The sequence below is a fragment of the Garra rufa genome, chromosome 8 (genome assembly GCF_049309525.1).
Source record: "Garra rufa chromosome 8, GarRuf1.0, whole genome shotgun sequence".
NCBI lineage: Eukaryota > Metazoa > Chordata > Actinopteri > Cypriniformes > Cyprinidae > Garra > Garra rufa.
This window is the reverse complement of record NC_133368.1, coordinates 806,648-829,969: the sequence shown is the minus strand read 5'-3', so window position 1 is coordinate 829,969 and position 23,322 is coordinate 806,648. Positions and strand designations below refer to the sequence as shown.

Here is a 23,322-nt window from a genome sequence, read left to right as displayed (position 1 = left end):
TTTTATATATACAGTAGCCGAGCAACATTTTAAATCATGAAAGGTAAGAATAAAAGACTTACTCGTCGAGTCGATGACGTCGCAGAGCTAAGAGGGTGCACGGTGGCCTAGCTCCCACATCTTTCGATATTTTTTTGACTTTTAACTATACAAAAGGTTAATTTCACATCTGTTTGGAGTTATATTTCGGAGCAACAACATGTCGAGCAAGGACGGAGGTACTTGTCCGCAAGAAAAAGGTCCAAAATCCCAACGAAATCTTCGTGGCAGACCTGCCGGCGCTGATTCACAGGATGGCGGCACATGCGAATGTGGCTACTCACTTAAACTTACACGCGAAGTCATGGAGTGTAGGGTGACCATACGTCCTCTTTTACCTCATTTCACTGACCGTCATTAATTCAACACTTTAAATGCAGCCACTGCCCACCGGCATTATTCTGAGATACCTGTCTGATGACGTGAAAGACCCAGTTGTCAAAACAAAACAAATGAGGAGCTGCGCTGCAAGAGCTGTGTCACTAACATGCCGAAACGCAAATGTAGTTTCACAGACGAATTGCAAAAAAAATACCCGATGTTCATTCGTGGTCGTGATAAATGGGAAGCATTGTGCACCATCTGCACCTATGCTGCCCTCCAAAGGCAAAGTGCAGTAACTACACCAACACTGAAACAGAGAAAAATGCCTTTAAAGTTTTTAGGCCAGCTAGTCAAACATGTTGACACTCTTGTTTCTCGGAAACACTCTCGTTTCTTTGGGACAAAACTGATCAGGGGACTTTGCCACAAGACAAAACAGTTTTCATAAAGTCCATTTTAAGCCTCAATTTTGACCAAATGAGTAGTTACTGCACTTTGCCTTTGGAGGGCAGTATGTGTCTGTTGCCAATAAAGGCAATTCAATTTAAATAAGAATTTAAATAAATGTTTGATTTCTATTAAAAAATAAAGAGGGGGGGGGGGTGTCCTCTTTTTGGATTCTCAGAATATGGTCACCCTAACGGAGTGCATCAGCAAAGTTTTGGATGAGAAACTGTCTACGTTCACGAATGTTTTGGATGTTATTTCGCAGCGCGTTGAAGACAACACCAAACGTATTACCGACGCGGAGCGCCGGGTCTCTGACATTGAAGACACCGCAACCTCGACGGAAAAAAAGCTGAGAGAAACAGAAAAGTTAATGCTGATGTTATCTGAAAAGGTGGACGACTTGGAGAACAGGTAAAGGCGAGACAATATACGGATCGTAGGGCTTAAAGAGGGGTTTGAAGGCTCACAGCCCTCTGCATTTTTCGCTTCTTGGCTACCAAAGGTGCTTCAGCTGGACACCGCGAAATGCCACTTAAAGATTGACCGTGCGCACAGAAGCCTCGACCCACAGAGGGGTGACAGACCGAGACCGGTGCTCATCAAACTCCACAACTTTGCTGACAAACAACGCATAATTTCTGCTATAAAGACCAAGCGCTACCTGGAGGTGGATGGTCAGAAAGTCTTCATTCAGCAGGACTTCTCTTCTGGCGTCAAGGAGAAACGTCAGAGTTTCAACAAATCTTGCGAGGTGCTGATTCAGCGTGGCATTCGATTCAACATGCGATTCCCTGCTGTGCTTTGCTTTACATACGATGGACAGAAACATTAATTTCATTGCCCGCGAGAAGCCCAGGCTTTCTTGAATGATTAGCCTTGACTCTGATGACGGATTTTACTGCACGGTACTAAACGGAGATGTTTTCGTAATTCTATTATCGTTCCTTTATACCGCAGGAATGACCTGTACTCTCTCAATTACCCCGATGGCTTTAAATACTGACTACGAGACTCTGAAAGCCTGGTTAATGCATAAATAGGTCTGTTTTTATTTATTTTTATTTTTACTTTCTCTTTCCCCGTGTTGTTTGCTCTGGACTATTTTTGCTGTTCCTGGTTTGTATTCGAAGTCGTGGATGCGGGAGGGGGTTGTTTAAAGATGTTTAACAGTTCTCTACTGGTCATCTTTTTGGGCGTGGCTGTTACGCCTCTTAGGTACATCGGTTCTGAAATTCCTGGTGATTTATTTTTAGATAATACTTTAATGTCTTTTAACCAACTTAAGGACAAATTTGAGCTTGAAAGTGGTAGTTTTTGGGGATACCTTCAGATTCACCATTTTATTAACTCTTGTAACCTCAAGCCTCCTGGGGAAATGCTTGTCTACTGCAATATAGATGACTTTTTATTGAAAATGACTGATACACGACACCTTATTTCAAAAGCTTACCTTCTTTTTTATTCAATGGATCACAGTGGTATTGATCATATTTGGCGTACTTGGGAGAGAGATCTCAGTACTGAGTATATCGATGACGACTGGGTAGATGCAGTTAATTCTATTAGAAGTATATTCACTTGCAATAGACTGGTTGAAACGCAATACAAATTATTGCTAAGACTCTACATTACTCCACGAATTCTGAATAAGATGAATAGTAATCACTCTCCATTATGCAATAAATGCCAGAGCGAAATTGGAACTTTCATGCATTGTTTTTGGCATTGTCCACGCATCACAAAGTTTTGGGATGGAGTGGCTCGGAAGATGGGGGATATTTTTAAAATAAACTTTACCAAGGACCCTGTTTTTTTTTTTACTTGGCTTGCCAGCAAAAGACATTGCTTTAACCGCTAACCGGTTTCTACTCTGCGATAAGCTCCTGTTACTCGCGAGAAAATGCATCCTTATTGAGTGGATTCACCCTAGACCCCCATCACTTTCCCTTTGGTATCGAGAGATCTTCAGAATATTGCAGATGGAGAGACTAACTGCAGTGGTTAGGGGAGACAGTGCCATGTTTGAGGAGATGTGGGGGCCTGTTTTGGAACATCTCCCAACCAGTTTACAGGAGATTATATTTAAGGGGAGATTTGTATTTGAATAAGCATTCCTTTCTTACTGAATAACCGGTTTCATTGTACTGTATGAGATAGATTGGTTTGTGAGGTAAATATTTAGGTCAAGAGGTTCATGATAGGCTGAGAATTTTATATATTTTATTTTTTTATTGTATTTTATTTTATATTATCTTTGTTTTGTTTTGATTTTTGTACCTTAAGTTAACATGGTTTAACCTTTTGTATTATTTGTATTTGTGTTTTTGTCTAAAAAAAAAAAAAATATATATATATACATATATATATAGTGTGACGGGCGTCCCGAGGAGCTATCAGCGTCGCCCTGGCAACACACGAGCACCAGCTGAAACCACTCACCGCAAGCCAATCGGTCACGGCCTCCTCCAGCTTTATAAGCAGACCCACAGAACCAGAAGACTGAGAATCATCTCCGATGCAACGTGAGGCTTACCTGTTCTTGTGTCTTTCTTCCCCTAGACTCGCCGTGACCGCTTGGCTCCCCCACTTCCGGGTTGCACGCACCGGGGTTACAGCACGCCTTTGCACTTACCCCTTCTCCGGCCACCGTCACTGGGAAGCACGCTCACCATAAAGGACTCACCTCACTGCCACGAAGAAGACGACGACACCGCACCGTTCACCAGTATCATTCATTTCTGCTGCACTTACCAAATAAATCCACCCTCCGGGGCTCACCAAACTCTTGTCTTGTTGTTGCTGTTCCCCGCCCGGCCACAAGGTGGTGGAGAATGCGGGCAGACAGCCGGGCCTGAGAACACCAACGAGCAAGAGTTTGTTTACACCGCCATCTTGCCCCGTCATTCACTCCGGCTGTTTTTCTGTTTCCTTTTTAGGCGCGCTCCTCCCCGAGAATTATGGAGGACCTTGTGAAACAACTTACTGAGGTTAGCGTCCGTCAGCAGCAATGTTTTGAACTGCTCACCGAACAACATGGCCACGTTCAAGGGTATTTGGCTGAACTACGCTTAACAGCCGCTCAAAACGTCCCTCTCCCAGACCCGCGAGCCACCGCTGCCCGACTACTACCCAAGCTGACCGCACATGATGACATTGAGGCCTACCTTAAGATGTTTGAATCACTCGCCCGCTCCGAGGGGTGGGCGAGAGGTACTTGGGCTGCAGTATTGGCACCGTTACTCTCTGGAGAGGCGCAACGGGCCTATTTTTCTCTACCAGCGTCGTCCCAAAACAATTATAATGAGCTAAAAAAAGAGATATTAGGTCGGCTCGGGCTCTCCGCGACCACAGCCGCCCAACGCTTCCGTGAATGGGAGTTTAAAACACGGTTGCCAGTCCGCGCCCAGGCCGCTGATCTGATGCGGTTAGCCGAACACTGGCTGTTAGAAGACTCACCCTCCCCCGTCCAAGTCGCCGAACGGGTAGTAGTCGACCGGCTGCTGAGAGCTCTGCCCCGCTCGATGAGGCAGGCCGCTGGCATGCGGGGGCCCAAAACCATCGCCGAGGTTGTTGAGGCCGTAGAGCTGGCGGACGCTACCTTCCATCGGGAGGCCGGGGAGCGAGCGCAGCCTTTTCCCCGGAGGGTGGTCCAGGAGCGACGGCCGCCGGAGGGCACCCATCGACCAGTACACAGGCCGGCCAGCCCCCGCGACGAGCCCATGCCCATGGATCCACCGTCACCCACCGCAAAGGCTTGGATGGCAGGCTGTGTGGTCCACCAAAGACCCTCCCCTGGAGCACCGACGGCCACCGTGAGGGTCCGCGGACGCCATTTCCGGGCCATGCTGGACTCAGGAAGTGCAGTTTCCCTCGTGCGGCCAGACACCCTCGGGCCCCGACCGGCCTCCAAAGCCGTGATGCCAATCACCTGCGTCCACGGGGATACACGTGAGGTACCAACTAACCTTCTCACTTTCCATAAAGGTGGACAAACATGGACCCTGGAGGTCGGTGTTCTACAGGACCTGCCGGTTCCTCTCTTGCTCGGCCGTGACTGGCCGGGGCTAGACGCTGCCTTGGCCGCAACCACACAGCCTGCCCAACACCGCCGCAAGCCGCGGCCTCAGCCGTCGCGGGGGCCCGGATACCACTCCTGCCTGATGACATCCGACAGTGGGCGAGAGGGTGAGTCTGCTGCCCAGCGTACTAACGTCTACCATGATGTGTTCCAACAGGTTACCGGAGGAGGCGATTTCGGAAAAGCCCAGAAAGAGGATGACCGCCTCAAACATTGCTGGCGCCAGGTCCGCCTCCTGGAAGGCCAAGAAGTCCTGCCAGCCCCTCACCCTCTCCCACACTTCGTCGTGCAAAACGGCCTGCTGTACTGCGTCGCGGAGCGACGGGGGGAGGTTAAACATCTACTCGTCGTACCGAAGGCGAAGACGGAAATGGTCTTGGAGCTCGCACACGCCCACCCGATGGCCGGTCACCTCGGCGCTCAAAACACCATCCAACGGATTCGCGACAGGTTCCACTGGCCTGGGCTGGAAGCCCAAGTGAAGAGCTTCTGCCAGGCCTGTCCCGAGTGCCAGCGCACGTCGCCTCGAAAGCCTCCCCCCAGCCCGCTGATTCCCCTACCTATCATCGGGGTGCCTTTCGAGCGGATCGGGATGGACCTCGTAGGGCCGTTGCCGAGGTCTGGCCGGGGACACGAACATATCCTCGTCATTGTCGATTATGCCACCCGGTACCCCGAAGCAGTCCCCCTTCGCCAAGCCACCGCCAAAGCCATTGCCCGTGAGCTGTTCCTGCTCTCCAGCCGGGTGGGCATTCCGTCGGAGATTCTGACCGACCAGGGAACCCCCTTTATGTCCCGGCTAATGGCTGACCTGTGCCGGCTGCTGAAGGTGAAACAACTCAAGACGTCAGTCTACCATCCTCAGACCGACGGGCTCGTCGAGAGGTTTAACCAAACCCTGAAACAGATGCTCCGGAGGGTGGCGGCCGAAGATAAAAAGGATTGGGACCTACTCCTACCCTACGTTCTGTTTGGCATCCGCGAGGTCCCTCAGGCCTCCACCGGGTTCACCCCATTTGAACTCCTGTTTGGCCGCCAGCCCCGGGGACTTCTCGACGTAGCCCGAGAGGCCTGGGAGCAGCAGCCGGCCGTCTTCCGCACTGTCGTCGAGCACGTGCAAGACATGAAGAATAAGATCGACAGAGTCATGCCACTAGTCCGGGAGCACCTAGAGAGATCCCAACGAGCCCAGCAACGCCACTATGACCGGAGGGCCCAGCCGCGGGAATTCCAGCCCGGAGACAGGGTGATGGTCCTGGTCCCAAATGCTGCCTGCAAGTTCCTTGCACAGTGGCAAGGACCGTACACCGTGGAGGAAAGAGTAGGCCCCGTGAACTACCGTGTCCGGCAACCCGGGCGAAGACAGCCCCAACAACTATACCACATCAACCTGTTAAAAAAATGGATTGGGGACCGGGACCAGGCCGTCGCCCTGGCCGTCACAGAACCCGCGGCTGTCGACATCAACTCCAACCTGTCCGCCGCCCAGAAGGCCGAGCTGCGGCACCTGGTCGGTCAGTTCCTGGACGTCTTCTCCGACACCCCCGGCCAGACTAATGTTCTATCCCATGAGATCCGCACTCCTCCCGGCGTCATCGTCCGGCAACGGCCCTATCGAGTCCCCGAGGCCCGCCGGCAAGCTATAGAGGAGGAAATCCAGAAGATGCTTAAGCTGGGGGTAATTGAGCCATCCCGGAGCCCTTGGTCCAGCCCGATAGTCCTGGTCCCGAAGCCGGATGGCACCCTTAGGTTCTGCAATGACTACCGGCGCCTGAATGAAGTCTCCGACTTTGATAGCTACCCCATGCCCCGGGTGGACGAACTCCTGGAGCGCCTGGGAAGGGCCCGGTACATCACAACCCTGGATCTCACAAAGGGATATTGGCAAGTCCCACTCTCCGCCGACGCCAAGCCAAAAACCGCCTTCTCCACTCCGTCAGGCCACTGGCAGTACCGGACCCTTCCCTTCGGCCTGCATGGCGCTCCAGCGACGTTCCAGCGACTAATGGATGTCTTGCTCCGGCCCCACCAAGCCTACGCCGCTGCGTACCTGGACGACGTCGTAATCCACTCGGAGGCATGGGAGGACCATCTGGAACGACTGAAGAGGGTGCTATCTGAGCTTCGTCGGGCTGGACTGACAGCCAACCCCCGCAAATGCCACCTTGCCTTGAATGAAGCGCAGTACCTGGGTTTCACCGTCGGAAGAGGTCTCGTTAAGCCCCAGGAAAGGAAGGTGAGGGCCATCCTGGACGCCCCGAAGCCACAGAGCAAAACCCAGGTACGTGCCTTCTTGGGGTTGGCTGGTTACTACCGTTGTTTTATCCCCAGCTTCTCCTCTATAGCAGCCCCTCTGACAGACCTGACCAGGAAGGGGCAGCCCGAGCAAGTACGCTGGACCCCGGAAGCAGAGCAGGCCTTCCAGACGATCAAGCGGGCCCTGACGACCGAGCCCGTCCTACGGGCCCCAGACTTCAGCTGCCCCTTCCTGCTCCAAACGGATGCTTCGGACACGGGATTGGGGGCCGTGCTCTCCCAAGTCCAGGAGGGAGAGGAGCATCCAGTCGTCTACATCAGCCGCAAGCTGACCCGGGCCGAGAGGAACTATGCTGCCGTGGAAAAGGAAGCACTCGCCATCAAGTGGGCAGTCCTGGAGCTAAGGTATTACCTCTTAGGCCATAAATTCACTCTCTTCACAGACCATGCACCCTTGCAGTGGATGGCCCGGGCCAAGGACACAAATGCCCGGGTCACGAGATGGTTCCTGTCGCTCCAGGACTTCCACTTCGATGTGCGCCACCGGGCCGGTTCCAACAACAACAACGCCGACGGTCTCTCTCGGTCCTGGGCGGCTTATTCAGGTCTGTCGGGGGTCACTCCCCACCCACCCCCTGTCTCCCCTTTTTGTGTCACCTCCAGGACCAGGACGTCGCTTGGGGGGGGGGAGTGTGACGGGCGTCCCGAGGAGCTATCAGCGTCGCCCTGGCAACACACGAGCACCAGCTGAAACCACTCACCGCAAGCCAATCGGTCACGGCCTCCTCCAGCTTTATAAGCAGACCCACAGAACCAGAAGACTGAGAATCATCTCCGATGCAACGTGAGGCTTACCTGTTCTTGTGTCTTTCTTCCCCTAGACTCGCCGTGACCGCTTGGCTCCCCCACTTCCGGGTTGCACGCACCGGGGTTACAGCACGCCTTTGCACTTACCCCTTCTCCGGCCACCGTCACTGGGAAGCACGCTCACCATAAAGGACTCACCTCACTGCCACGAAGAAGACGACGACACCGCACCGTTCACCAGTATCATTCATTTCTGCTGCACTTACCAAATAAATCCACCCTCCGGGGCTCACCAAACTCTTGTCTTGTTGTTGCTGTTCCCCGCCCGGCCACAATATATATATATATATATATATATATATAAAGACTTACTCATCAGGAATATCTTCCACTGGGTCCAGACGTTCTTCAAAATGGTTCGTCATATGAGTCATGTTCTTCGTCGGAGGAGAAAGTGAACACTTCGTCGCTGTTCAGAACCATCTGAAGCGCTTATTCACTCATTCAAACGCGCAGAAAAAGTAAGTAAACTTACATAATTACCTGGCTTGCCTCAGATAATTTACATATGAACAGCGCGGCTCAGTGCGAGGAGGGATCACGTTAGCACTAATGAGGTGATACAGGAGAAACCATACATCTTCTAACTTTAATACAGATTACTTAAAAAGAGAATATTTGTTTTTATTTGAATTGGTTTATGTAAAAGTAAACATTTCAAGCTTTCTATACGTATATGTATTATGTCTGTGAGGCACGTAATCACTGAGATTTAGGCTGTTTCATTTATGTGTCTGTGAAAAGATATGACAGACACAGTGACGGCAGAGTGCGTACCCTGTCTGTTTTCTTATTTTTATAAAAGCACACGGTTTTATTGTTATTATAAGGCTACATTTACATTAATCCGGATACATTTGAAAACGGAGTTTTCATTTTAAAACTCTCTCCGTCTACACTAGCGTTTCCAAGCGTTTTCCAAAAGTTTCTCATCCACACTGAAACGTAGGAAAACATCGAATTCGCCTTACTGCGCATGTGTACAGCCTCCAAAATTATACAGACGTAATAAGTTTTCACGCAATTCTTCTGGCGGGATAATTTACGGAAATATCTCATCATCCACTGACGCGTCTATATCGCGCTCATTCATATTTGATCTGAAAAGCAGTTGTCGTCATGTTTTGCAGGACAGCAACTGTGAGTAAATTTTCTGTCATCATTTTAGGACTGTAATTTGAAGAGTGTACAAGGTAAATTTCTTTAGCAGCAGTGTGTGAATAGCACAGGCACAATTACTGCTGTAAACATAAATATCTATTGGTACAATATGCGTCATCGTTTTCAAAAGCCTCCGTTTTCACAGTCCACACTACAACGTGAAAACGGCGTTTTCTAATTTATCCACTTTGGCCGGAGTTTTTAGAAATAATCGTTTTCTGTGATAAAAACGGGGTTTTCGTGTAAATGAGAGGCCAAACCGCAGGGAAATATCTGCGTTTTCCCTTCGTGTAAACGGGGCCTAAGTGTATACAAATAAAAATAGACCCTCTACAGTTTCGAATGATGTATTGGTTGTATTTGTACGATCAAAACTGACAGAGAATTTTACATTCTTTTCGCGTTATTACAAAAACGTACCTCAAAACGCCCCAGGGCATTTTTCGACCCCAGGGGGTTATCAGATATTCAGTTCGCATGGAGACCATGGTCTGCACCAATTTTATCCCAAGTACAGACAACTAGAATAAAAAAAATATATATTTTACATGAGTCTTCACTAATAAAATACAGCTTCCATTGTTAATCACAAGGATCTTTTATAAATGCAGCCCTCCCTCTAAATTTAAACCAGTTAATGATCTTCCATTTTCTTTGAATGACTTCTGTAATTACAGAGTTTATAATCTGGCCATCATTCTCCTTTCAGGGCTGTTCAGCTCCCTTCCTGCAAAGATAGGTCAGAAGCAACAGTCTTTTTACTCCTCATCAAAGTGGCTTCCGTAAAGGTATAACTACAATGGATTCAATATTATGTTTGGAATCAGAAATAATATAAGAAAGGCACAGATGAATAAAGTAGTAGTAGTACTGGTAATTGCCGTTTTTATTGCTTGGAAAGAAGGACTACTACTAAAACTCAAGACTTGAAGGAAGAATTTACAACAAAATGTTTTATTTGAGAGAAAAATTCAAGCTAGAGTGAGAACACCTTGTTCTACTGTCTATTGGCTCCCAATAGAGACCCTTTGAAGCTGCATTTTGGATGTTTAAACTCTTGGGCATTGAAGTCCACGTTATGGAGAAAAATCCTTAAATCTTTTTTCAAAAACAATTTCTTAATGACTGTAGAAAGAAAAACATGAACATCTTGGATGACAAGGGGGTGTGTACATTATCTGTAAATTTTGGTTCTGGACGTGAACTTCTCCTTTCTTCCTTTCTCCTTTAAGGTAAGTAGGGTAAGCCCTGAGTTTAGTACTATGTTCACAGAGAACATCAGATAGCCAAGGAGCAAAAGGGATGGTAAGAGCTAGCCTGGAAGACAAGGGGCAGACAGTAGGTATGTTTACATGGACACTTTTTGCTATGATTGGAATGAATTCATTGTGATTGACAAATCCAAACGTAGTGTTTACATGAATGCTAAATAAAGTGATCGTGTTGATATGGGTGTTTATATGTCAGTGTGACCCGTGTCTGAAGCCTACAAACAAAAATTATAATATCTATAAGTAATAGGTGCTCACCTCGTTGAAGACGCCTCACTTCATATCACATGGGTTGCTTGAACTCATTTCTATAAGAACCCTACCATACCCTCCCCTCATTGGACACTGGCTACTGCCCAATGTGTTTCTCCTTTCACCACATTGGTATGTGCGCAGGTTGTGCTGCCCTATTTGGTATTAAAGGCCCTTGGCCCGATGTGTACTCCTTCTGCCACATTGGAGTGTGCGGAGACATTGCCCTTTTCAGGTTTCAAAGGCCTAGATGACCCTAGAAATCCATAAAATCAGCACCCTAGATCATTAGACCTCTTTCTTTGCCCCTGTAATATCTCTCTGAATATTGCATGAGCATGGCAGTGCTCCCCTCACTAAGTCAGGGTCATCTGAGCACGCTGGTCTTGGGCAGAAAAGATAGCTCCTTCTCTCCATAGATGGCTAGGCATCTATCCTGTGGCTGCTGAATGCTAGACCCATTTCTGGGACTACGTTTTTTTTTACAGCCTCATTGGATTAGTCGGCCACATGCTACTGCCCAATGTGTTTGGGTCTCTGCCACATCAGTTTACGTGGAGGTTGCACTGGCCATTGGTCTCCTGCCATTCCAAAGACAGCAGCTTAGGCCATTAAGCCTGTCTCTGCCCCTGTATTGTCTCTCCTGACATTGCATGAGCTTAGCAATGCTCCGTTCATGCCACTATAGCTCTGGCTATTCCAGGTTGTTCCCCTTTTCGGCCTATTTCGCTCCCCTCACTGAATGAGGGTCTCTTGTGAGCACGCTGTTCCCTGTCAAGCATTTAGATTCCTCTAATTCTTGAGAGTTAAATTCCTCCAGAGCATTCCACTCAGGCCGCTCAATAGAGATCACGTCGAAGGGTTACTTCTGCACATTTCTGCTCTTTGAGAGCTTAGAATCTCCCACTAATTGGGATTGTGTTCTCTGTTTCCCAGAGCCTCTTTGGAATTTTGGTGTCAAGGCTAACCTGACAAATGACAAGTACGCACACAAGTCTTACCCCCTCTGATACCATCTGCTTCCTAGGACTGGTCAAAGCACACCTAGGCTTGCCACCTTAGTAACAGTTTTCTTCTAAGATCCATGCTTATGGTAAGTACACATGCAAGTCTCTGTGCACTTTTTGAAATCCTGTATTGTATTAGTTACATGCTACCTTGGGCCCCACTCTACCTATGTTTGATTGAACAGGGTGCTGCTACCCATGTTCTTTGAGTCGATTCCTGAGGGAACTGCCAGTGCATCACTACCAGTGGAACCATAGCATAAAAGGGCGCTGGTGGAACACAACATTCGCATCTTCCTGAGGGAACAACCCTATGCAGAGCTAGCGGTAGAATGAACCTGCAATGATTCCAAGCGTTGAGCTCTACCCTGGGTCCAGTTTTCTGACCCCTTGCAGATGTGGGATAACCTCACTGACAGCCGACACTAACATCTCAGGATCAATTCCCTTAAGTTAAAGGAAATTGGTACTTAGTGCTCACCTTTGTTGGCATGCACTCCCCTCAGCATGGCAGTGTGGGTATACTGTTCCCCACAAGCACCCCCTAGAGGACGCAGTTCGATACTCCCTCAAAAGGGAACGTCTCAGGTTACGCATGTAACCACAATTCCCTGAGATAGGGAACGAGACACTGCGTCTTCTACACTTTTTGCCACGCTTCAGATGAAGATGCGAATGTTGTGTTCCACCAGTGCCCTTTTATGCTATGGTTCCACTGGTAGTGACGCACTGGCAGTGACGAGCTGAGGCAGAAGTGACGTCATAGCCTGTCGCCGGCCAATGATATTGTCATTTTTGTATGTAGGCTTCAGACATGGGTCATGCAGAATTTTAGAATAAACGAAACTCATTGACACTTTATTCATCAGGAAGGACAGCTTGTTTTTGCTATTTTTACGTCACTGCACATGCGCAGTATATTACAGTTTCGGTTTTCAATCTGATCAAGTGTTTACATGTCCTCTTGCTCGGATTACAAAAGGAATAAACCACTCCTTACAATCTGATCCTGCCAATTCAATTGGATTGACATGGTTACATGTGACATTTTTATTCTGATTGTGCTTCTAGTCCTATCATGATTGGATTACTAGGGTCCATGTAAACGCAGCTAATGTCTAAATAAGATGTAAGAGTGGAGAAAAAAGTATCAGTGGCACTGTTAGCATCATGCGATGAGAACTGTTTAAGGGGAGGAAGTGAAGATGAAATGCATGCGCCTGAGCCATAGATCACTGAAAAGCTACGCAATGTCATGTTCAAAATCGAATGCGATTCATCTGCGATTTTGAGCGCAAAATTGCATAGCTTTTCAGTGATCTACGGCTCAGTGTTTTAAATATCGCGCCATCTGAACGCACGTGATGGAAATTTACTACTAATCACAGAACCGGCTTTACTGATGAGATACGAATGACAATCGCATGCAATATGGTGCAGCCCTAGTTAACACTCTCTTGAGATTACAGGAGGTAAGTAGAGTTTGGAAGTCTGCAGCCTGAGGTTTATCTAGGTTGACGATGAAGTCTCCAAGTAAAACTAGAGAAGTACCATCCTCAGGAAAGGTAAAGAGCAGCATATCTAAGTAATCCAAGAAGTTACCTTGTTGACCTAGTGGTAGATAAACAACTAAAAGAAGATCTTAAAAGGGTCGGTAATAGTGTCTTTATGTGATTCAAATTAGCTTTACTCAGAAAAGGTGAAGGAATAAATTTCCTATCATTAGCAATAAGCAGACCAGCACCTCAACCTCTTCCAATCAGACGAGGAGTTTGGGAAAAGTATAAATTACGGAGCTGCAGGAGTAGCAGTGTCCTCATAGTGGAAGTCAAGGATTTCTTTATATCTGAAACTCTTTTCACACTGTTGGCAGGTAAAAGGCTTCTTTCCAGTTTGAATTTTAGTGTCCTTTATTACAGAAACTCTTTCCACACTGAGGGCACATATAAAGCTTCAAAGTGTGAATTTCCATTGTGCCTGTTAAAGCTTCTTTGGTTGAACAAGTTTCCACATTGTTAGCGGCTGAAGTGAAGTCTTTCGAGCCATTTTTCATGAGGAAGTGTTGAGAGTCTGTGAGCAACTACAAGGGTTCTCTCCAGTGTGACATCAAGTGTATCATTAAGGATTTCTTTTTGAGAGAAAAAATTTCCACACTGTTAGCAGGTGTAAGAGTGATCTTCGGTGTAAATTCTCATGTGCCTGTTGAGGATTGCTTTACACATAAGAAATTGTCCATACTGTTGGCAGGTTAAGGGACTTATTTAAGTGTGAACTCTCATGTGGGCTTTAAGGTTCCCAAGTTGAACAAAGCTCTTTCCACACTGTTGGCATGCGTAAGGCCTCTCTCCAGTGTGAATTCTCATGTGCCTGTCAATACTTCCTTTAAGAGTAAAACATTTTCCACACTGTTGGCAGGTGTATGGGCTCTCCCCAGTGTGAGTTGTCATGTGGGCTTTAAGGTTTCCATGTTGGGCAAAACTCTTTCCACACTGAGGGCAGGTGTAAGGCTTCTCTCCAGTGTGAACAGTCATGTGCCAGTTAAGGCTTCCTTTTTGAGCAAAACTCTTTCCACACTGTTGGCAGGTATAAGGCTTCTCACCAGTGTGAATTCTCATGTGGATGTTAAAGCTTCCTTTATTAGAGAAACTTTTTCCACACTGTTGGCAGGGGAAGGGGCGCTCTCTATTGTGTATTGTCGTGTGGGCTTTAAGGTCTACATGCTGAGCAAAGGTTTCACCACACTGCTGGCATGTGAAAGGGTTCTCTCCATTGTGGACTCTCATGTGGCCTTTAAGGTTTACAAGTTGATCAAAACTCTCTCCGCACTGAAGGCATGAGTAAGGGTTCTTTGTAGTGTGAATTCTCATGTGGACCCTAAGGTTTACATACTCAGCAAAACTCTCACCACACTCCTGACATGTGTAAGGCCTTTCTCCTGCGTGAATTCTCAAGTGCCTGTTAAGGCTTAATTTATGATTGAAACTTTGTCCACACTGTTGGCAGGTAAAGGGGCTCTCTCTGGTGTGAATCCTCATGTGGCCTTTAAGGTGTGCATGTTGATGAAAACTTTTTCCACAATGAGAGCATGCATAAGGCCTCTCTCCAGTGTGAATTCTTATATGCCTGTCAAGACTTATTTTACGAGCAAATCTTTTTCCACACTGTTGACAGGTGAAAGGGTTCTCCCCAGTGTGGATCCTCATGTGAACTTTAAGGTTTCCCTGTTGAGTAAATCGTTTTCCACACTGTTGGCAAGTGTAGGGGTTCTCTCCAGTGTGAACCCTCATGTGAACTTTAAGGTTTCTACGATTAGCAAAACATTTTCCACACTGTTGACAGGTGAAAGACTTCTCTCCAGTGTGGACTTTAGGGTTTCCTTGTTGACCGAAACTCTTTCTTTTTTGAGTGGAAGTCTTTTCAGAACATCTATAAGGTTTTTCTCCGGTTGTGAAATCATAATCAAGATTCTCATATTGATCTTTCTCTTCAATTTCAGTGAGTACTTCTTTCTCTTCTTTCACTGCCATTAGGTCTAAGGTGAAAAAACACAAACAAATGTTATCCAAGTTTAATGGCACAATACAACAGTCATCAAAACTTAGGTATGCAATACATCAAAACCAACAACAAGTATGCTAGACCCTGTACCAGAGGGGTTCAAACCTGCTCTGGAGGCCACTGTCCCACTTCCCTGATGAAAAAAACAGCTAATACCAGCCTAGGCTGGTTGGCTGGTCTTAGCTGGTTTAAGCTGGAAGTAGCTGATTTAAGCTGGTCTTTCAGGCCTCTAAAACCAGCCTGCCTTCCATCTATGACCAGCTAAAACCAGCCAACCAGCCTAGGCTGGTTTTAGCTGGATTTTTCACAAAAGTTCTCCACTCTGGCCCCTTGAAACCCCACTTTCTTCAGTTTAGCTCAAATCCTAGTCTAACACACCTGTTCATACAGGAAAAGAGGACCTTGAGGGCCAGAGACAGAAAATGCTCCTCTTCACAATATTACTAGCTTTTTTTAGTTCACGTCCCAAAAACCTTTACGCACAGTTTGACCCAGGCGATATAGTTAATTATAAACTAATCTCAATTAGCAATTATACAACAGTTCGACGGCACGAGTGTGTAAATACATAAACAAAATTACAACAGTGTCTTTAAAAGCCCTATTTTGTGCGCAGGGGCGGAGCCAGAGGGGTGGCTTGGGGTGGCCCACGCCACCCCTGAGAATTGATTGGCCACCCCAGGTGCCACCCCAAAATCCTACTCTACGATTGGCCATTAACGTGCTCAAAGGCGGAACCGTTGTTGACGCACTTGCTGCCTTTAAATCAGCGCGGGGGCTTGGACAGTCAGGCACCAGAACTCAGAAATGTAAGTAGCAAATGTTTGATGTAAGCTAACCAACAATACATGGCTTACTGTTTTTTAGCATGTGAGTTTACAGCACTACTACTTGTGCTAGCACGCAAAGATATCTATTTACCTGTCACATCTGCCTTGATATCTAATCGCACACACAGCCCAGTATTAAGTCTGTTGAATCACGTCATGTATGCTAGGCTAATTTATCTACTGTACCTGCCTTTTTTCTGCTTTTCTGCCTACTCAGTCGACATTTGCTAGGTCATTAACTGTTAACTGTAGGCTACTTTTGTAAAAAGGATTTAACGATTTATCATTAGCAGATTAGCAGACGCAATTTTATGCAAAAAAACATAGCCTACATTATATTTTAACCAAGGAACCAAATAAAACACGCCAGCAAGGTAACGTTAGCTCGCCGGCCCCTGCCTTCAGTAAGTTAGGTTTAGGCTATATTCCCAGATAAATTCCACGCACGGTTTCGTTTTTGTTTGTTCTAACGTTATATATACAGTCAATGTTTTCAAGCCCTGTGTTGCTAACATACCTAGGCTGTGAAATTAAGGTCTAGCCTACTGGTGGGTTTAATTGAATTTGAGCAATAGGAAACCAATTTACATCTGGCTCGCCAAAATCATAGAAATTATCATTACAAGACACTTACAGTAGCTCCTGTAATCCAAGACAGGTTTTCTTCGAGTTGTTAGGCTTTAGAGTATTTAGTTTAACAAATGACATGGAAACAAACATAATTCATTTCATCCACATATCCTTATGCACAATGCACAACAGTTTAGCTTAAACCGTGAGAATCAAGCAAACCTCACGGCCGTCAGCAGGGCCTTAAAGTGACAGGCACTGAATTCGACTTGCACATCACCAATGCAGTAATGACATGAAAGAGTAGTCTAAATAGTTTAAACTTTATAAATACGAATAGTTTAGCTCACAGGACAGATGTGGCATTTGATTAAGCTTTAATTTTGTGTAATTAATTGTAAATAATACGTTCTTTGTTGTTCATTGTGCCATTTCTTGTTCGTTTCATTTCAATTTCTAATAATAATGTAAGTAATAATTACTAATAATGTAAATGGAAGGAAATCTGACTTCATTGCACTGCAGTATGATAAGTTTGTTTATTTATATTTGATTTTATTCAAATAAAAAGAAATTTGATTTAAGAGTACGGTCTTTGTCCTTCAATTTATGAGTATGGTGTTTGATGCATGATTTTATGATGCCACCCTTGAATTAATCAGTGCTCCACTAAGGCCACCCCTGTTAAAAAAGTCTAGAATCGCCACTGTTTGTGCGAACTATTACTTTCGCCACAAATTAAAATCAAAGTTTGACGGTTGATCAGCTGAGCATAAGCTTCTTCGTTACTAATTCCAAAACGTCACTTTAGAACTAGTAACGAAGGAATGTTGAGTTGCTTCATTGAAAGCCTATTGTATCACTGCATTAAAACCATACTGTAGCATGTTTTAGTATTATGAGAGATAGACTGAGCGAGTGATTAACGTACCTGCATCTGATAGACAGAGCACTCATTATTCATATTGATGATGATATGACATTAGTTTGAATGTTAACTGAAGAAAACATAAATATCAGTTCATCTGTTAAAGTCCCCCTGAAATCAAAATTAAAGTTTTTTGTCTTTTAGTATGAATATATTAGCCTTAAGATTATCTATGAGCTAGTGTGCTTCAAAACAACGAAAAATTCGCGTTTACAAGATATGGGCATTCAAAACTTACAGTCTTGTCACTTCCGCCAATATGAATCAACGATTTTGATGATATCACCGTGCACTTCAGTTTCTCATCAAACGTTCTGTCCAATCACATGCTCTCTAGAGTCCGTAGTGTCCCGCCCCCAACACAGAGACGTAATAACCCGGAGCAGATCATATGCGCTCATGTGTGCGATCGGCATCTATTAAACTACACAGCCTCAGCATGATTCTGATCACTATTTTGTTTTAGCAAGAGTTTGTGGGGTAATTTATTAATCTGTGGCTGTCATAAGTTTACAAATGCGGCTTTACCGAGCTCAATGGCTCTGGCCGGAGCAGATATAAATGGAACGCTATTGGCTATTCAAAACAAGTGGGCGGGGCTGGGCGATATGTTTTTGTTTCAGTCACGGCATAGAATAACGCTGCGTGTTTCAAGGCACTTCAGTGGACCTTTAAAGGTGATTTTGCTGCTCAGTGCATTTATTCGCTGTGTCAAGCTGTTGTTGAAGCTAAAAATAACTTCCGCTTAACTTTTCATTTTAAAAGTCCCAAAGTCACTAATAATTGCTCACTCATGAAACGGTCTCTTGTCGCCATCTAAAGGCGGAACAATGAAACGTTAACTAAATTCACCAATCGTTTCTCATTACTAAATACTATTATTAAATACATTATTTAAAGTATAGTTTATATACATTTTATTTATTGAGTAACAATATTTAATAAACAACAACAACCAAAACTGGCATCAAAAGGGGTTAGATTTACCCATAACGAATTGCATGTCATGTGTAACCACTACAGATACATCAGAGCCAGCGGTAAATTCCAGAAGATCTGGCCGTGGTGAGAGCGCTCTGGAGCGGATTGATGAGTGCAGACGATATGGCTCTCGCACGTCCGAAAACGTCGAAGTAAATTTTCAATCAGACGTTATCTTTATGAACAAACTGCATATTTGAACTATAAACAAGTACATTCTCGCCTGAAAACCTCTTAAAACTACATTCCGTGACACAAAAAGAGTAATATTTATAAAATGATACCTGTTTTGGACGTCTGCCATGACACTCGGAAAAAAAAACAGTCCCGCTAGAACACGCGGAGTGATACAAAATTGTGAAAGGGCGTTCCTGTAGCGATACCAGTAGAATATCTCACGGTTCTCAACAAATTAGATTTGAGAACCAGAACGAACTGTTGTATAAACATATATATTACATGGAAACTTAATGACCTAGAATTGTCACTGTTCTTATTTGGGACTATTTTTTTGTTTCCTTAATTCCCATAGAATCAAAGCTAATTTTGGTGTGTTTTTTTTTTTTTTCCAGCAGAGAGAGACTGGAGTGGAGGCAATAGAGACTAATGCAGATGTGGTGCCAGAGGTGGTGGACATTCAAGGTCCTGTGCAAGAGGACATCCCATCCAAGAGATCTAGAGATTCTTTTACTTTAGCTGATCTACTTGGACAAACATATGGTGCAGTGAGACCCTCACTGATAAAAACCATACATGAACTGGCAGAGGAGGAGATGAAAAAATACAAGGAAGCAGCACCGATCAAACGCACATATTTTGGGACTGTCCCATTGTTCAACACTTTTGGATTGAAGTTAGGGGGCTTGTACAAAAGCTCCTTAAAGTGAATCTTTCCTGGGACCCTTTAACCTTTTTACTGGACAAATTCCCAGATTATCTGTCCCATGATCAGAAAACGTTGCTACATCTCTTACTAATGGCTGCAAGAAAAATGATAACAACCTATTGGTTGAAACCTGAACCACCCACGGTCTCACAGTGGATACAAAAAATCAGACAGTTATATTCAATGGAACAGTTGACAGCACAACTACAGCTGAAGACTCACATCTTCGAAAGAAGATGGGGACCAGTTCAAAGCCTTGTTGGATAGGCCATTTATGTCTCTTTTATGTTTGTATTTTTGATTGAAGTTTGTCTATTTATTTTTATTTTTTCCTCAGATCTTTATTGTAACCATATATATCTTTATTTGTGAGCTCGGGCCCAATCTCAGGACTGTTGTTATTGTTTGTATTTATGTTGACTGTTGTCAATAAAAGTTAAAAAAAAATAAAATAAAATAAATTGACACTCACTTCTGTACTGTATGTATACCTTGACATACATGGCACCCTCTACCTTATTTTTATAAGCACTTTACGACAAAGATAATTTGCATTGTGTGCATGTCGACTGATGTAAGACACGTTATCATTTCAATCAGAAATAATGTAAAATAAATTAGAAAAAAAAATCACATACATTTAGTAGTGTTCAAAACAGAAAAAGGAACGAAAATTTACACTAGCAAGGTTTTTGAACAATAAGATTTTTTTTAGTTTTTTTTTTAAAGAAGTCTCTTCTGCTCACCAAGCCTGTGTTAATTTGATCCAAAATACAGAAAAAAAATTTAATTTTAAAATATATTTACACATTAAAATAACTGTTTTCTATTTGAAAATAGTTTATAAATGTTATTTATTCCTGTGATTTCAAAGCATTTTTTTAGCTTTTGCTGTATTTTGTATCAAATAAATGCATGCTTGGTGAGCAGAAGATAATTCTTTATAAAAACATTAAAAATCTTACTGTTCAAGAACATTTGACTGATAGTGTAAGTAAAAAACAAACACATTATAGTGGCATTCACTATAAACATTTTTTATAAACACCCAGCCTAAATATTTAAAGTGAATCTCCTTTCTTATACGTCACCAATCTAAAATGTGTGTGCTTCGCGCTTGACTTTAATTTCTTTATATAAATAGCCTTGGAATACAAATTTCAGCATGTTTCAGATGAGAAAAAACGTGATTTATAATTAAAAAAAATACTATATTAATTTTCATAAAAACGGAAAAACACGATTTTAAGAGTGAATCGAATAACTGTGAATTCACGTTTCAGATTTGTGCGTGCAAGTGTATAAATATTTATCTTGTGCTGTCCACGTATTTTATTCTTCTGAATGTCTTTGCATTTAATTTTCATTTGTGTGCGATATATTTTTACATGCGTTTTTAAATCTTTGATTCACGCTTGTTATTTTTCGATCTGTGACCGCAATACTTTTGAAGGAAATTTAACCCCATAATTTAGGGATCAAACGAGTGAAAACCAACCTGTTTGTTCCTCAGTGTCTTCTTCTTTGACTCTGAATGTCTTCTCAATCTTCACATCTTCACTCTCCTCTTTAATAAGCGCTGTCTTTGTTTGATCCTCAGTATCTTCTTGTTTCAGACTGAATACTTCTTCAATCCTGATGTCTTCAGTCTCCTCTTTAATAACGGCCATCTTTATGAACACTAGACCTCAGTCGCTTCAGCAGGAGTTTTTCTGACACTCTGTCGAGAATAAGATGAGAATAACAGAAAGAAAAGTCAATCCAAACTGAATCTCTGGGTGCTCCCTAGTTCAGTAGTCAGCACACTAGTAAGGGAGTGAGTTAAATCACCGGATTAGACAAAAACACCCAAAACTAGCACTGTAACATTAATATAATAACATTAATATTTATAATGAAAGTTAAGATTTATGACCTGTATTTAGTTGACCTCATTTAACAGACTGTACTTTAATGAAAACATTTTTCTATTGGTTTAAGTTTGCCTAAAATAAACTGATTAAACTTAAATTCCGTTAATACATTTTAGATAACACATTAATATGTCAGTCAAAAATAAACAATTGTTTCTCAATCTCTTGTAAAACTGTGAAGTTGATTAAACGGGTTCTACAGTTTAAATGTTTTAAACACAAACCTGTCTTCAGTCGAATCACAACAGACGCAGGAGCAGCGCACACTCATGACGTCAGCTCAGCAGCGCGCCAAAATAAAAGTCCTGTTCGCTGCTGCTGTCTGAATGCAGACATTAACGGGTGATTCTTAGACTATGGGCACTTTTATGTACTTTGGTCATATTTTTAAAAATACATACAATTTTGGACAAATTCCTCTTTATTTGTCAAGCTAACAATAAAACCAACCTAAAAAAAATTTACTACCTTTCTATTATGATTTTTTCATACTTTTCAACCTTCTTATAGGTGTCAAAATCAGTGTTTTCTCCTTGTCGCACACCCAGACTTTTAAACTTCAACAATGATAATAGAGTTTAAAAATATGACTTATCTGGTAACTATTAATGTACCTGAATTAAGCACTAGTAAAATAATTAAAATACATTATAGTGTTTAATGTGAGACCTCTATCAATATTTCTTTTTATACAAAATATAGCTGTCGCACAGTATTGGTGTCATTTCCACCACAGCACTGTAATGTATCTTTAAAAAGTTTGTGTGAAAGATTTTTTAGGTGGTTTCAATGGAAATGTTCAGGGACATCAGAGCACATGTTGGACATGGAGGGAATTTAAATTTTCATCAACAACAAATGAAGAAAAATCAAAGTAAATATTGCTTGATCAGTGAATATATTTATTCTACGTCATTTCCACCACATACTGTACCATCAAGGGTGTTATTAAAAAGCTAAAAATTTTAAGTTAAATAAGAGTATTTTACATACACAAAATGCTAAGTAATAATTCAAAGCCAGTCAGTGAAGCTATCTTCCATTTTTTCACAAAAAACTACAGAAATGTCATTTCCACCACAGTCATTTCCACCACACTGCCCTCTGTGGTGGAAATGACATTTATGGTTACAAAGTACAATTTTTATGGATTGTGAAAATAGATTTGCATGATCTGCAAATGTTTCAATCCAGAAACAGTCATGTTCCAGCATAGGGATCAATCTTTTCTATATTTACCTTAATTTCTTGTCATTTCCACAATACGCTGTCATTTCCACCACCACCATGTCATTTCCACCACACACACATTTTTTAAAAATATTTAAAAGGTTCTTATCACACATTAAAAAATTATCCACAATTTATGAACCATGCTCTACTTAATATAAAAACCAAAGTTATTCTATTTTTTAAATAACAGCTGTATATTGACATGCACATTTGTTCATTGCAGGTCAAAAATAAAAAGTAAAATATTAACTATTTCTCTTGTAATCTAAGTTTGTCCTCTTACAGACCTTAAAACTAGACAAATTATTTAAACTTATGAGACTGTTATGTGACTTTTGAACAAATTTTTTTTTCTTCAAATTCTCAAGGCTAAAAGTGCACCTAGTTGAAGAAACGCCCTAACACAGAACACGAATACAATTAAAGAGCCGATGGAAAGTCGGGTTTTATTGTATGCGCGAAAACATATTTAAATGTATGTTGTCCAACTATTAGAGTGAGATTTTGTCTAAAAGGAAAAACTAACATAAATTGTAAACATAAATACAATACAAATGCAATAAAAAAATCGAATGTATGAGTTGATTAAGCAGAGGTCATTCTTGTTTCAGTATTGAAAATGTCTAAAAAAATAACAAAAAAATAAAATGTCTACAAATCATGACAAGATATATATATATATATATATATATATATATATATATATATATATATATAT

At 43.2% G+C, this 23,322-nt stretch overlaps 1 protein-coding gene across 1 annotated transcript in view; it reads right to left on the bottom strand.

Annotated features, from left to right (window-relative positions):
- Positions 1–21,175, bottom strand: part of LOC141340785 (uncharacterized) — a 33,668-nt gene extending 12,493 nt beyond the window's left edge. Inside the window, exons 1-8 of the mRNA XM_073845880.1 lie at positions 20,957–21,175; positions 13,979–15,237; positions 13,498–13,613; positions 5,856–5,991; positions 4,962–5,231; positions 4,504–4,741; positions 4,270–4,411; positions 3,565–3,664 (exon numbers count right to left, since the gene is read on the bottom strand). Coding sequence (XP_073701981.1) covers positions 3,565–3,664; positions 4,270–4,411; positions 4,504–4,741; positions 4,962–5,231; positions 5,856–5,991; positions 13,498–13,613; positions 13,979–15,237; positions 20,957–21,128 — 2,433 coding nt within the window. The 5' untranslated portion in view covers positions 21,129–21,175. The remainder of the gene's footprint in view (positions 1–3,564; positions 3,665–4,269; positions 4,412–4,503; positions 4,742–4,961; positions 5,232–5,855; positions 5,992–13,497; positions 13,614–13,978; positions 15,238–20,956) is intronic.
- Positions 21,176–23,322: the final 2,147 nt, after the last annotated feature.